At 40.4% G+C, this 15,649-nt stretch overlaps 1 protein-coding gene across 4 annotated transcripts in view; it reads left to right on the top strand.

The window, feature by feature from the left end:
• tie1 (tyrosine kinase with immunoglobulin-like and EGF-like domains 1) overlaps positions 1-10,220 on the top strand; it is a 35,018-nt gene extending 24,798 nt beyond the window's left edge. For 3 of the 4 annotated variants that reach the window (XM_040128414.1, XM_040128415.1, XM_040128413.1), the window contains 12 exons: positions 153-443; positions 997-1,190; positions 1,316-1,462; positions 1,572-1,635; positions 1,829-1,939; positions 4,688-4,878; positions 5,629-5,742; positions 6,447-6,517; positions 7,760-7,800; positions 8,118-8,214; positions 8,312-8,411; positions 8,831-10,219. In XM_040128414.1, coding sequence (XP_039984348.1) covers positions 153-443; positions 997-1,190; positions 1,316-1,462; positions 1,572-1,635; positions 1,829-1,939; positions 4,688-4,878; positions 5,629-5,742; positions 6,447-6,517; positions 7,760-7,800; positions 8,118-8,214; positions 8,312-8,411; positions 8,831-8,902 — 1,493 coding nt within the window. In that variant the 3' untranslated portion in view covers positions 8,903-10,219. Of the gene's footprint in view, positions 1-152; positions 444-996; positions 1,191-1,315; positions 1,463-1,571; positions 1,636-1,828; positions 1,940-4,687; positions 4,879-5,628; positions 5,743-6,446; positions 6,518-7,759; positions 7,801-8,117; positions 8,215-8,311; positions 8,412-8,830 lie in introns of all 4 variants that reach the window. The other variant, XM_040128416.1, reaches the window with a different exon arrangement.
• Positions 10,221-15,649: the final 5,429 nt, after the last annotated feature.

Below are 15,649 nucleotides of genomic sequence, written 5' to 3'. Positions count from 1 at the left end.
TAATGCTTTTAAAACCTAGTGTTTGATTCCAAAGCTTGCCCAGAGCAACCAAGCCTGAAGGCCTTTGATTTGAGCGCCAGTTTTGTTTTACACTACAGGGTCACAGAATCACTGTTGATGACCCTAACAATGATAAAATCTCTGTGCCTCAGGTCCGTCGTCTCCACGCAACGTCCAGGCTCTGCCCCTGTCCGTATCAGCCATCCAGGTGAGGTGGCAGCCACCTGAAGATCCCAACGGAGGCATCATTAAATACATCATAGAGTACCAGCCAGTCGGCCAGGGGAGCCCTCACCCTTGGGTGGACACAGATGACGGGAACAAGACCACCAAAGACGTGACAGCACTGAACGGCAGCACGCTCTACCAATTCAGAGTGAGGGCTTTCTCCAAAGTGCCTGGAGAGTGGAGCAAGTTTGTTCAGGCGATGACACAAGGGGATGGTGAGTAGGAGCTTACTGTCTGCTCACCCACCTTTATCTGTCATTACTTCAGCAGGATCTGATATGCTGTAAACAGGTTCACAGGAGATTTTTATGACTGACATCTTGATATTGTTGCATTCGGTTAGAATTAATAAAATGGATCATAATTTCTTCATCACACATCTGTAGCTCCATACAGGTTCTTGAAAAGTGAATTCAAAAGCACTCCATATAGTAGGTCATTTAAATTCACATGACAACTTTCTAAATATAAGCTATTTGGAAATTAAATATGGAATATCAGACCAGAAAAGTTTGAGGAAACCTTGTTGTAAGCCTTTCCTCTCAGGATTGGCACACTAGGGCAATTTTTTTAATTACTGGAATTAATATTCTTTTCAAAGGGAATGGCATTCTGCCATAAATTAGGGGCTTTTTATGGTTTGTTGTGTGTAAATTAATTTTTTCTCCACTGTCTGAAAATCATCTGCATCTCCTTACTTGTTTTTTTCTCTCCATCTTGGCCCCCCGTCCTCCCTTTCCATCTCTTCCCCTCTGCTAAAAAAAAAAGGCTTTCAGAGTTTAACTCCGACCACCCAGGGTGTGGCTGGGAGTCATGCTGGAGACAGTTACCAGCTGCTGGTGGCAGTGGTGGGCTCTGTGACTGTCACCTGTGTGACCATCCTCTTGGCACTGCTGGCTCTTTTCTTTATCCGCAAGACACTGCTCAACCGTCGGCGCACATTCACCTACCAGTCTGGATCAGTAAGAATACACCAGTGTTTCGATTCAGAGTGTTTGCTGAAGATTTTTTTGTGCGACTGTGTTTTAAAGTCCTACTTTAATATATGTGTATTTATTGCAGTGCTTTAAACTGTTTACGTCCCCAGGGTGAAGAGACTATTCTGCAGTTTAACTCAGGAACTCTGACCCTGACACGGCGGCCCAAGCCCACACCAGAGCCCCTCACCTATCCAATCCTTGAATGGGAGGACATTAAGTTTGAGGATGTCATTGGAGAGGGCAACTTCGGCCAGGTGTTTAGACTCTTAATGCACTTTCTCATAATTTGAAATGCTTCTCCTGTGGTTGCCACTCCTGATGCATGGGGTCAAACATTTAAGCTAACAACCGTTTTTAAACCAGGTGATCAAAGCCATGATCAAGAAGGACGGCAATAAGATGAGCGCAGCCATCAAGATGCTGAAAGGTATTTCTTAGACACAGTCATGCAAAAAAAATCACAGACGTATACAGATGCGTATACAGTATATCACACACAGACACAGAGCAAATATAATCCCAGCGAACTGCATTCTCTGACTGATGTGGAAATTTCATTTCAAAGACTCCAGCTGAAGCTGCTTTGTTTAACAATCCTGTCTGTGCTGATCTTCCTGCAGAGTTTGCCTCAGAGAATGACCACAGAGACTTTGCAGGGGAGCTGGAGGTGCTGTGTAAACTAGGCCAGCATCCCAACATTATCAACCTCATCGGAGCCTGTGAGAACAGAGGTGAGTGAGCGACACCTAGTGGCTTTCATGAATATGGATGTGCTTTCCATTTCTGGGCTTTAATGAAATATTGATGGGCACGTTTGGGCACTAAGGTTCTGGGCAGGGACAGAGGTTCATACAAATCGTTGTGGGGGGCAAAACGTAGAGGGCTGCATGTATGTTACCTTGCAGTCTAGTGTCCAGACCATATATTTCCTTAGACGTTTGATGAACACTGGCAGAATTTTAGAATGTCAGGCTACAGCAAGTTAAAAAAAAATCTTCTGGAAGACAGAAAATACATTTAAAGAAATGTAGAGATGTAATATACCTATGGAATATATTGTGGAATGTACAGTACTGTACGTCAATAGCGGCTTTACTATATGCTGATGTACTAGTCAGTGTTCTGCAGACAGTAATTGCCTAAGGAGATCCAAGTTTTGTCTATCCTTATCTATCCAGCTAGTTACTTCCCAGTATGTAGCACTGTACACGAACAGGTTAAATTCTTCCTACTTGAGATCTAAACAGAAACTCCCATCTCTTCTGATCCTTTGTCATCTGCACCTGGAAAGCCCCCCGAATGTGTCCAAACTAAATAATCACTGTCTACCAGAAGCCTTTTTCACTATCACATTTGTTTGATTTGTCCATTTGCCTCATAACCAAACTGCTGTGGCATGTGTTTGTATAAGGTTTCCTTGGCCCCAGTTCGTACCATTGAGTACGAGTATCCTCCAGCTGTATCTGATGGCTTCTGCAACGAATAATTGAATTGTTTGGGTTCGATCAAAGATTGATACCATATGAGAGAGGAAGTCCAGTATGGAGAGTACATCAGTGTGGACATTGCAAAACCAAATCAGCCTTGAAAAGCAAACATCTGTCTAATTCAGAGTGTCTCCCCACTGGTCTCATTTTCAAGTAGCACTTGGCTCGGCAGACCTTCAATCTACTGTGTTTACATCTGTTCTTTAACTCAGGTTAAATCAGTGATAAGAGCACAAAAAATCAATTATAACACCTCAACTACAGCAGTAGAACCCAATGCTTGTGATTAACATAGTTTTGAACAGTCATGAACATAAGTACATATATACAAATATTTAGATAAAACGTACAATATTTTCATCATTGAGTGCTTAGTCTCCCATCATGTTTTTTTCTATTCTGCGTTAAATTGCATCAATCAATTCAGGCCCCATCTACTTCAGAAGGGTCTGATAAATACTGTTTTCCTCTACAGTATTTTAAAGTACTGTTTAATATTTTTTTGTGCTTACAATGACAAATGCGTATTGCTTTTATGAAAAGACCGGCTTGGTGTTCAACTTGCAAGCAGATATAGTGAGATGGAGTAGGAGGACGGAGGAGGAAGGAAGGGGCTAAGAGGGAAAGGAACGAAGTGTGCAGGGAGGAAAGCACACAAGTTAAAATGGAAGAAGGCATGAAAATAAAGAAGGAAAGCGATCGGGATACTTTCAGGAATTAACATTTCTTTAACATACAATTTGTATGTGGTCTCACTGTGCTGCCTCTCCCTTTGCTTAGAGTAATTTCCATTGGAAAAGCTGTAAAAATATCTTTTATTGCAACAAACAAAGTCACTATCTTTCAATGGAAATACTGCTGTTTTTGGCATTTAAGAGTGTACTGCTTCATTTCTGTCTGGCTTCAGGTTTTTATTTATCCGATCCACTGAGCATTTGTCATTTTCCAAAAAATTAGACATATACAGTGTTGTTTGCTTCTCACACACATTCTCATCTTACAGAGGTCCGGAGCAGATTTATTCTTCAGATAACAACATTGTGAAAGAATGAAATGTATCCAGGGGGGCGGCAGGACGGGAGAAGGAAGCGAACACAGTAGATATTTGAAAGATACCCAAATGTCAGTGACAAAGATTGAACAACCAAATAGACAGCATCATTCGGATCAGCTACCATAGCATAAAACTTTTACTGGTGTCTAGACGTTGGTCCGCTCATCTACATGACAAACATTTTCCTCACTGCAAAAAGAGTCTAAAATAATGTAGTTTCTAATTGGTAAGAGGACAAAACACCAAAATCCATATACAGTATTGGATTGGATATTATCTTATATGCCTGGAAAGATCTGTTACTGTTTAATTTTGGGCAAAGAAATTATTTTGGAAAACGGTTACTGCAGGAAACACAACATGTCCTGATTAACATAACCTCTTGTAGCTCAAAAGGAACATAACTGTGTGAGGTTCCAGTTCTCGACCAGTTTGTCCCTTTCCCTGTTATTCTTTCCTTCCACATACGGTACTGACTAATTGTGTTGGGACTCTCCCCGGTTCTGGTGAAACGAGAAAACCTTCCAGCAAGCGCAACTGCCTCGTGACCTGTAGGAACTCTGGCTTTGCCTGGAAGCTGTCGTGTATTAAAAAAGCCTCAGCCATCTGGTTGAGCTCTGTGAGGATTTCATGAAAGGTCTGGTCTATCTCTCTGTGTGTGTGTTAAGAAAGGACTGTTGAAGGCCAAGCCTCTTACCAGGTGTAGCTGGGTCTCTTCCCAGGCTAATGCAGGCAGGCCAGCCAAGGCCTGGAAGAAGAAGACTGTTTATTAGCAGGAGCCATGATTTTTTTTAATGAATATGAGACTTCACGGAGATTTCAACACATCAAACGGTAGATGAAAAAAGGTTGAAACTGTATGGGAAGGATGAGAGGGATACAATGCCCGTATAGATTATGCGGTAAACTGCAAACCTCTGTCCTTCTGTCCTCTCCAGGTTACCTGTACATAGCCATCGAATACGCTCCCTACGGTAACCTCCTCGACTTTCTGAGGAAGAGTAGAGTGTTGGAGACCGACCCCGCATTTGCAAAAGAGCATGGCACTGCCTCCACCCTCACCTCCCAGCAGCTACTGCAGTTCGCTGTAGATGTAGCCACTGGGATGCATTACCTGAGTGACAAACAGGTGTGTGTGTGTGTGTGTGTGTGTGTGTCTGTGTGTGTGTCCAATTTCTTGAAATTTTTGTATCTCTGTTCTTAAAGTCTCTCATAAAAGGCTTTTCATCAAGTTCCCCCATGACAATAAGTTGATGATGTCATTAAATGACTGAAATTTGGAAAAATATTAATTAAATAACCTCGAAAGATTTAATGAAAAATGGCCTTCTAATAGGGCAGAAGTATAATAATGTAAGAAAAAAAAACTAATAATACATTTATAACTGAATTGCAACATAATTTATATAGTACATGCACTGCCATCATTACACGAGTAATATACTTAATAGATTATTTTGTACGTGTAATAGAGCTGAGTGTTAAATGAGTAGTCATTCAGAAGAAGATGCAATAAGTAATAATTTAAGTAATAACTGCTTCTAAGTGCAACAGTGTTCCTGGTTTACATTACCCAGGCATATTATTATATTAGAAGCTTGTTTATATCTTTTGTCCATTAAGACGGACATTTTATACTTACTTGACCTATTAAATCATCCAGACCCAGATATTATATTATCAGTTACTACAGTTACTACTACCTTTTAAAGGTAAACAAAACGTTTGAGGGAGGGGTATTTTTTTGCCACAAAAATGTGATTTCTGTTCAAACATATATAATCATGATGTTTCTGTGATGCATGAAGTATTCATGCATCAGGTCTGGTTCTATTATCAGCGATAACGACTCTCTTACCCTCCACTCTCTTGGCACTAGTTCATTCACAGGGATTTGGCAGCCAGGAATGTTCTCGTAGGGGACAACCTTGTGGCGAAGATAGCAGACTTCGGCCTGTCCCGCGGTGAGGAAGTTTACGTTAAGAAGACAATGGTGAGTGCTGAGGTCACGCACAGACGCGCACAGTTTTCAGCTCTGATTTTGTTTGGTTACAGCCGGCAGGGGGCACTGGTCGTTTGGGAGACAAGGCCTTTTGTAATCCATGTATTTCCTCACACTGGTTGTAATAATGCACACATTTCTCACATGTTGAAGGCGTAAGGTTCTTCTGTGAAAGAGCAAAAAAAAACTAATCAGTTGCACGGACAAATAGTAATAGATAGTTAAGAGAGGATTACTGCACGTAATGTAAATTTGCGACACCGCAGTGTAATATCATTAGTCTGTCAGTTTATTAAAAAGCCTATTATTCTTGAAATCAAATGCAGTTAAATAGCCCAGGAATGTTTTTGTTCATTTGTTTTCATCTAGTTCTGATTGTTTTTTTTCTGTACGATGCTACTCAGACGGCAGCTTTGAACAGGTGATTTCTCGATTTTGACCGGAAATCACCTGTAGAGGGCAGTGTCTAATGGTAGCACAGCAGTGTACTACACTGCTCTAATGGGCTGTGGACTTGTAATGTTGGCAGGCTCTCCATTATCAGCTTGTGGCACCAAGGAAACAATCGGGCATTTTATCATACAGCTTTAAGCATATTTTAAAATGCATTTATTTATTTATTTTCCTATTTTATTTTTGATGCTGTATGTAGACATTCATAAGGTAGAAGGTTTGACGTGTTGTTTGGCTTTCAGGGGAGGCTGCCTGTGCGCTGGATGGCCATCGAATCCCTGAACTACAGCGTGTATACGACCAAGAGTGATGTGTGAGTTACACTGTCACCTCCTCTGTTAAACTAACATTTAACTCTTGCACTCACTGCGATAGGTGGGGCTTTTCAGGGATGGCCAAGCTCTAAATGTTTAACACACAGGAGCTTCAACATCTAGAATAACATGTCTAAATCTGAAACTGCTGTACCAAATACAAAAATATTTCTGAGAACTTTATAGGTATACTGAGTACCGTGGTAGGCTAGATGACAGATTGTGATGGGTTAAGTGGTTAAGGAACCACTTCCTGAAATAGATGGGTACTGTATTCCGATAATGAACAATCTCTGATCAAGAACTTAAAATACTCGTGATTCTCTTCTCGTTTCTTCTTTAGCTTTACAGGAACCTTTTTTGAAAACATTTCAGCTTCTAGAGTAGTTTTGATTGTGTGCACCACAAAGCGCCTTGCCGCAGAAAACTACAAATCATCCCTCTGCCGCTGGTAGAGTGATAACAGTGTGCTGTGTAACTGATAAGCAAAACCAGGAAGCCTTGGGTACGACTTAGCAGACAGACTAAGACGTTGGTCTGTCAACTGGTGCCTATTTATAAACAGTGGAGAACAGGCTAATGAAAGAAGTGTGAAGGCAGCCTGTAAGGTCAGAGAGATTTGTAAAGATTAATAAGAATGACAATGAGGGAAAGACAGAAAACAAGTTGTGAGTCAGAGCAAAAGGGCTGACAGGACAAACAGGACTTGTCAGCTCATATGATCTATCACACAGTATTGTGACCTGAAACTAGGGTTATTTTTCTTGACACATGCTAATCAGATTACAGGAAAGTTGGTGGTTTTATGGTGCTGTAATCTGCCTTTCCACCTTTAAAATTTTCAAGGTATTCCTCTGCATATTTATTTGATCATTTAAATTTCCAAATGATGTCGTGCATATTTCCTGTGCAATGCATTGTAAAATCATGAAAATCAGGAGATTTTTCATGCAACAGCTTCATAATACAATTATTTAACGGAGTCTAGTTACTTAATTCAAGATAATTCATCGTTTACTGTATATGTGGGTCAGCAGGTGTGAGATGATGCTGGTTTTCACAAAGTTTTAACTTTTATATTATTATTACAAATGATCAACAAAATCAAGTCCCAGGTTAGTATAAGATATTGAGTAACTTATTAATTTCAGGTGCAACTCTTATATTTAATTCCTTTTTTTCCTCTATGTCTTCTCTAGTTTACTGACATTTCTGTCTCATCTTTGTATCCGCTCTCCCAGGTGGTCTTTTGGTGTTCTCCTCTGGGAAATTGTAAGCTTAGGTAAGTGAGTACACAGCCCGAAATGGACCCAATTGCTTTCAGCCCAGAAGCTTTACCATTTACTCCCATGTAAATTCGTAACACTGAGTACAGATCTTGAACTACATTTCTTGCTAAACAGTTTATGGGCAATTCTTAAGATTTTGGGAAATCTTGCTTTGTTTGCAATCGTATCTACATTTTGTCGTGCGTTCCTATGTTTGAATTGGTGGTAACACGATGGTGACGAATCATTATTATTACTTTACCCACAATCGCCATCACCAGCACGATCATAAACTCTTTTTCTCCCCTTCTCGTTTGTGCGTGTGTGTCAGGTGGCACACCATATTGTGGGATGACATGTGCTGAGCTTTATGAAAAACTGCCACAAGGATACAGGATGGAGAAACCCAAAAACTGTGATGATGAGGTGTAAGTGTTAAGAATTTTCTGGCTAATGATATGAGCTTATTCTGTTTTTTCTTTCCTCCATTTTAACATATACATCCATGTTTCTTTCTCTGTCCAGCTATGAGCTGATGAGGCAGTGCTGGAGGGATCGGCCATATGAGAGACCTCCCTTCTCCCAAATCTCTGTCCAGCTTAACAGGATGCAGGAGGCCAGGAAGGTAATGGCGCATTCATACCATGTTGGCAGACAGGGAAGAATAGGAAAACATCCTGTTGTTGCCATTTGAGGACATTATTCTGAGATGGTAACCCCAATACTACTAGTACAATTGTTGATCTGCAGTCATTTTGCCGCCAGTATAGTAAACTACAGTATTTCTGTAGGTGTTGTCACAAAGTGTGGGGTGTCAGATTGGTCAGAAATCTGACTCTTTCACATCCTCTTACTTGTAATTATATCTAAGAGGCTAGTGTGAAAGTTTTTTTTCACTTGGCTGCTCATGTTACAATGAGAAATGGAGCAAAAGGAACCAGCATTAAGACACAGATAAAGCCATAATATGCCCGAGATGCAGGCCCTAAGGTTTTCGTAAATTTTTTAAAACCTATAATCACAAGCTTCCCCTCCATCTTCCAGGCTTATGTGAACATGGCTCTCTTTGAGAATTTCACCTATGCTGGGATAGATGCCACAGCTGAGGAGGCCTGACTACCAGCCCCCCCAGACCCTAGCATGCCACGTAGCCCCAAGAGAAAGTCCCGAGGATGGTCACCACGTTACTGCCACCTCCCTGGCGCTCAACGTCAAGACAGGAGGACCCGGCGCTCTACCAAAACCACCCAGCTATAGATGGAGGACTGTGAAAGGGCACTGTGTGGAGATATCAGAGGCATTAGGAGATGTGGAGTATCGCTGGGCCTTGGATGGAGATTTGCGATTGCTACTAACCTTTTGGGAAATACTGACCCCCTTGCCATTACAAACCATTCCCGGAGAAAAGACACAACATTGTACCTCTTGCTGTAACAAAGGTCACAGTGCTGGACCCTTTTCTCTGAGTGTTGAGGGGAAGCAGCAAATAAGGAGCTATGTGACTTGCTGAAACACCACAGGGTCTGTGGGGTGTCGACGCTGGACTTTATTTTCTCTCCATTGCTCTAAATGGAGAAGGAAATCTTTTCATGAAGATAAAATAAAAAGGCACAGTGTGGATCATAAACATTCAGGTTCTCAGACTGTTAGAAAAGGACAAAAGACATTCAATGTAGCATTTAAAACCAGCCTCATTCATGCCATCTGTGTCTTTTAGTATTTCCCTATCACTGCCATGTGAATGTAACTACTACTGTATGTATCTTGTCTCTGTTTTTTAAGAACACATAGATGTATCAAAGCGTCCTATTAGAATGTAGTCAGAATTACAGACTAATATAAATACAACCATAGAAGGTCTTCAGTGTGTCGCATGCAAAGCTCCACCATAAGAGTAGTTCCCCGGAAGATGCTACTAGGAAAGGGCTAATGCACACCCAGAATACCAGCTACCACCATTATAGTTTACCTTTAACACTATGCAACCTAACGCAATGTATGGTATGTACCCACCACATAAGAATGTACAGTATGTTTTCATTAACTGGTTCCATGAATAAAGCTTTTGTGTGATGACTGGACTCATCACCACAGGTAGTTCAGTTTCATTTGCATGTCCAGTTTCCAGGCGTAAACTGCACTTTTCTGTGACATTTGGCCGTTTTTCACACTGATGACGATAACTTTGGCAAGGATTACTGCGTTGTGTTTGTGTTGTTGTTGCTGGCCTACTTTACTAGAGAGCATGGTGGAAAACCACAGGCCAGGCTACTGGGGGACAAAGTGTCCTTGGAGAGTTCAGGAACACTGATCTCCCCTGCTGCACTGAGCTGATCTGTCACAGAGTTTCCTGCACAAACCAACCGCAGGCTTAGAAATGTCTGTCAAACATGGCCTTAGTGGGCCAGCTTCCTGATGACTCCTGCGCACAGACACCGGCTATATAACACAAATTTGCAAGAAGGGAAGAAGATTGCCTTGAAATTTACTTTTATTCCCATGTCTGAAAACCTATACTCAGTTTGCAGATTATTAAGTACAGCAAGTTAAAACTAATGCAGTCTAATACAGTCCTGCATTAAATCCTAACTTCATGATGGTGTTAATGTTCAGTTTTTATTTAAACTGTTTTAGAGGGATGTTGATTCACCTTACAGGATGTAGTTTGTGGTTCTGTTGAACTGTATCGCATCAAACAGAGAGACGTTTGTTATTTAGTCTACCCTTGTTGATATAAATGACGTGGACAAAATAATAGAAACATGTCATCAGCACCACAAACTACAGCCTCCAAAATGACCATAAAGTTGAATAAGCACTTCTCTAAAACCGTTCCAACACAAACTGAACTTTATAACTGTCCAGAAGGTAGGATTTATTGCAGGACTGCTGTATTTGACCGCAGTAGTTTTTGCCTCCTGTTCCTTAATCAACTGTCAAGTGAGTGTATGTCTTGAGATCCACACACTCGCCCTTTAGGCTCCAGTGTAAACCCCAACTGTGACCTCAGCAGTTTGTTCATTACCCCTTGCCACATATGAAAAGGGGAAACTCAATACGTATTTAACCAGCTATCTAGCAGCAGGTTTCATCTTGAAATTGATTTCTGTCAAAATGTCTTCTGGGGCAAAACCAACGTTGAAATCCAGTATTTGGCCCGGCCTGGCTGCCATAGTTTGGAGCTGTAGTAGACCATCTTAACAGTCGTTACGTGGAGCAGCACAATTTGTTCAAATGTGGGATTTAGACTTTAGTTTTGGCCCGGGCAAACATTTTTTCATCCTGGCCACATGTTTTAAAGATCACAAAACTCCCCTTAAAGATGGAGGTCGCTGCTGGATAACAGATAGAAAAAAGTTGATTTTTTTTTTTTTATTTTTTTTTTTTGTCCCAAAGTTTAAATCATAGGAACCTTATGGTATGGGAAGCTAACGTTAGCCTGGCAGGTGGGTCATAAAGTTTATAGCTTGCTACTTTGACCGATAATTTTCACAACTAAAGATATATGTGAATGTCCACAGTGACGTCCCAAACTAAGTCCATCCATGCCCGGTTGTTGTTAATCGCAAGGACCATTAGAAACATGTTGCCACAACTAGCTTTAGCTTGGTTTCGTTACTTGCCGTTGTCGCCGACTAACATAAAAAACTATCTTAAGATAACCGCTATAGTGCCCAAGGGAGTTTTTTATTTAGTCATATTTTGCCGAAAATGCAGGCATGGATAACGGGGAAGTGGATCAATGCTTTCATAGTGGCTTGAGAAGAATAAGTGGACAATGATTTTGTTAGCCGTCATACTGGGTCAGTTCGACTCAATTTAGCCCCATCATCTCTCTTTACCATTTGTGACCTCAGCACCTACGTTAAGCAAATCAGTGGTGGGATGGGGGGTTCCAAACATGACTTTTTAGCGGTTTTCCAGCAGCACTGTGTATTTATCAAATGCATTTTTTCTCCAGCTGCACAGATGCGTACTGTCTAGAGTGATAAAATTTTTGCGGGAGCGAAAACCCAAAATTTTCACGGACTGTCACACGACCACCCCGGTCTGCTCTTCTTCTCTGCTACGCTAACTTTGACTTTGGCAGTCAGGTGTAGTCGTCTGTAGAAACATTGGGTCTAAACGTTGGTTTTGTCAGGGGAAAACATTTGGTGATGCCGGGGAGACAGACGTTTGTGAGATCACAAAAATACCATTGAAGATGCCAAGTTGCTGAATAACATTTTTTTAAAACAACGTTTTGATTTCTCCTTGACTTTGTATAGGGGAAGCGATGAAGCTAGTTAACGCTAACTGAAGCATGGAGTAATGTTAACGTATGGCGTGCCGTTAGATTGTCTTGTCATGATACGTTAAATCCAAATTGACTACAGATGCCCTTCCTCCCCCTATGGAATAAGCTATACTTTCAGAACCAGCTTCAAGCTTTCAGGTGGTGAGTAAGCTTGAAAATGCGTTATTTCCCTCATGTTTTTGTCACATGTTTTAAATGGTCAGACAGGGAGACAAAATTATGAAGCAGTGTTTGGCTTGGCTCAGAATTAAGCCTTGCCACTTAAAAATGGAAAAAAAAGTATATAAAAAGTATATAAATTTCAGAACAACTCAATTTTTCCTGTTGTAACAGAAATTTAAATAGTGTAATTTCTCAGTGTACTCTTAAATTAAAGCATAGGACAAATAAATAATAATGATTTTTTTAAGGAACCATGGAATCTTAAATGCTAATTTTTATTCAAAATTTTTGACTCATTCAGCAGCCGAACAGACTCGTGTCGTTCTTTCTACAATGGAAATTAAACATTGTTTGGAAAGTTTGTCCTACAAATGTGTTGCACTTGCAGGTTGTTTGGCTTTTACCTTCTGTCCAGTTCACCCCAAACCAGCCGGATGGGCTTAAAGTCTGGAGACTTTGCTGGTCTTCCATCATGTGAAGCCACCGTCCGGTTCTTTTCTTCTAATGTCTTGGGTCATTATCTTGCTGTAGGATGAGCCCCTGACCAAACAGTCTGTCTTCCTTTGTTACTTGCTTTTTTTCCTCACCTTTCTTATAGAAATGTAGAGTACTACTTCTTGCAGTACAGTACTGTCCTAATAATGCAACACATGTAACACAGTTTTTATGACAATGCCTGCACCTAGGAAGCCTGAACATTTCTGACAGTCTGACTGGTAAATTAACAAACGTTGCCCTGAAGCATCACAGTCATTCCAGGCTCATCTAGCCTGAATATCATCATGGAAATTTCTCCATCTCTTCTGAAAGGATGCCAGTTAAAATTGAAGATGACAACAGTGTTACAGTAAATCATCTGTTGGCTTCCTTGTTTGCACTGCCAGTCCTGTATGGCTGTTTGACTTTGTAGGTCTATTGTTATAGGCATCTCTTTGTTCTCAAAGTCAAGAAACACACAAGAGACACTTCAGAGTAACAACTTTCAGAACAGCTTGATCAGACAGCCATCTAAGCTCCACTGCAGGTAGAGATTATATCAGTCTGTGGTCAGCACTCTTCTGTGGATAAGCATATTTTTCTTGTACCAGTATCTCATGGTTTCATTTTTATTGTGTGTGTGTTTTTTTGAGCATTAAAACACCACCAATCATAAAAAATGTTTTTTGACTGCATCTGAGTTATTTTCTGATATACAGTAAGATTTTTCCATGGCTTCCAAACTGGACATGTACACATTTACTGTTCTCTCTAATTTCTGAAAGTTAACATACAGATAACAAGCACAGATGATCAAGTTTTACATAGTAGTGGCAGGTTTGAACTACCTACAATTGTGTCAATAGAGAGCTGAGAGCCCAGGGCTGATTGTGTAGTGTTTGCAGCAGGTAAAGTCATAGCATGAACAGAACTGGTGTGTTGGCAGGAAGTGTTTAGATGTTATCAAACAGCACTTTTTGGTTGGATTATAGTTCTGTGTGGAGGCAGTGCACATCTGAGAAAATGACAGCTCTTGGGATGAAGCTGTTTTTTGTAATAGATTAACCAGCATTTCATGTCCTGTACTGTTTGCAAAGTGGATGGGGAAGTGGCTGAAGTGGGTTGGACCTTTGGTAATGCGAAGGTTTCTCCAGAGGTACTGGTAAAATGTCCGCATTATCTGGTAGTTAAGATCCAATGATATGTTCTGCAAGCTCCGCCTATTGCAGTGAGTACAAGTTGCTGGGCTTTTCAGTCAGAGGCTTCTTGTTATTCCTGTATGGATAACTGAGTTAGCTTGATTAGTTTGTGAATGATTTGACCAGTGGAGACTTTTTTTTTTCAATTCTTCCAAGATGGCTTAAAATTGATCCAGAGCTGTCGTCAGAGTGACAAGTTCATAAGCTCAACATGAACAAGGGCAGGTGTATTCAGCTAATTTGGATTATGATCAACCTAGAATTTTTACGGTGAATCCTCTGTGAATCGTCATTTTTTAGATGTGAATCACTCCTTTCCACAGAGAAATGTTGATATAACCATGATTACAGATGAGAACATGTAAATTATTATAAACCATCAGTATGTGTTGGTGTTAGTATCTAGTAAGAATTCATTAGTAAGAATTAAATACTCATACAAAATAAAAAGCTTTACAATAAAATCAAACCAATAGACATTTTAACAAAAAAAAAACAACAATTCAAATTTAGTTTGAGATACTGTAAGCAAAAGAGAAACTCAATTAAAATTTTCTGATTGTTATCAAACTATATGCAATGTACTTTAATAAGTACAAATTGTATATACTTTTAATGAAACAATAAATTATTGTCAAATCAGGGTCAGTTTAATTAAGACATATTGATTAAGGAACACAGTTTGTGGGGAATATGTCACACAATTTAATATTTAGTTTTAGAACCTTAGATCTGTTTTATGAGAATTTTTGGCAGGTTGAAGGTAAGGAAGGTCTGTCAGGCTTAAATGAACTCCTTTTGTGCAGCTCCAAAATCATGCTGTCTGTGGCAGTCAACCAGTGCAATCACATAGATGCTGATCATAGTTCCCAGTCATGAACATGAATAGAATCCAACATTACTCGTGTTGCGTTTTTTCACAGTATAAAGAGTTAACTTCTTGGAAACCTGGATTAGTTAAAATGAGTCTGAAGAATAGCACCTTGCTGTTATAATCTGCTGTTGTGCATTAGGTCAGGATGTGGTACATCAGCAGAGATAATCAGCAGCGGCTGCTGGGGCATGTACATTTTTTTCACTTTCCTTATTTGGCATAAGCACTCATGTCCGTCATTACAGAGGCATTGAGAATCTGAAAGAGGTTTTGATTTACCGTATTTTCTCATATAAGGGACCGTAGCCTTTATTTAGCTCAACTGCAAAGGATAACAGGCCTTTATTAGAGGCAGGCCTTTATCTTTAATTCCCTCTGTCAAAACAAAAAAATAATGCACCATCACTCCAGTCTGCTAAATCTCCCTGAAGGTCTTTTGCAGTCAAACAGGGATTCTGATCTGCCTTTATAGCAATCCTACGAGTAATTCTCTCAGAAAGTCTTCTTGGTCTCCGCAACCTCAACTTGACCTCCACTGTTCCTGTTAACTGCCATTTCTTATTACATTACGAACTGAGGAAACAGCTACCTGAAAATGCTTTGCTATCTTCTTATAGCCTTCTCCTGCTTTGTGGGCGTCAATTATTTTAAATTTCAGAGTGCCAGGTAGCTGCTTAGAGGAGCCCATGGCTTCTGATTGTTGGGACAAGGTTTAGGGAGTCAGAGTAATTATAAAGCTTCGAAATTTGCATCACTTGGCCTTTCCCAACCATGATTGTGAACGAGCCAAAGCCCTAACGAGCTTATTAATGTCTGAGACCTTGGTAAAAGTTATCTGGGAGCTCAAATCTCTG

The sequence above is a fragment of the Xiphias gladius genome, chromosome 6 (genome assembly GCF_016859285.1).
Source record: "Xiphias gladius isolate SHS-SW01 ecotype Sanya breed wild chromosome 6, ASM1685928v1, whole genome shotgun sequence".
Taxonomy (NCBI): Eukaryota; Metazoa; Chordata; class Actinopteri; order Istiophoriformes; family Xiphiidae; genus Xiphias; species Xiphias gladius.
The sequence above is the reverse complement of the archived record's forward strand: the minus strand, read 5'-3'. Positions and strand labels throughout refer to the sequence as shown.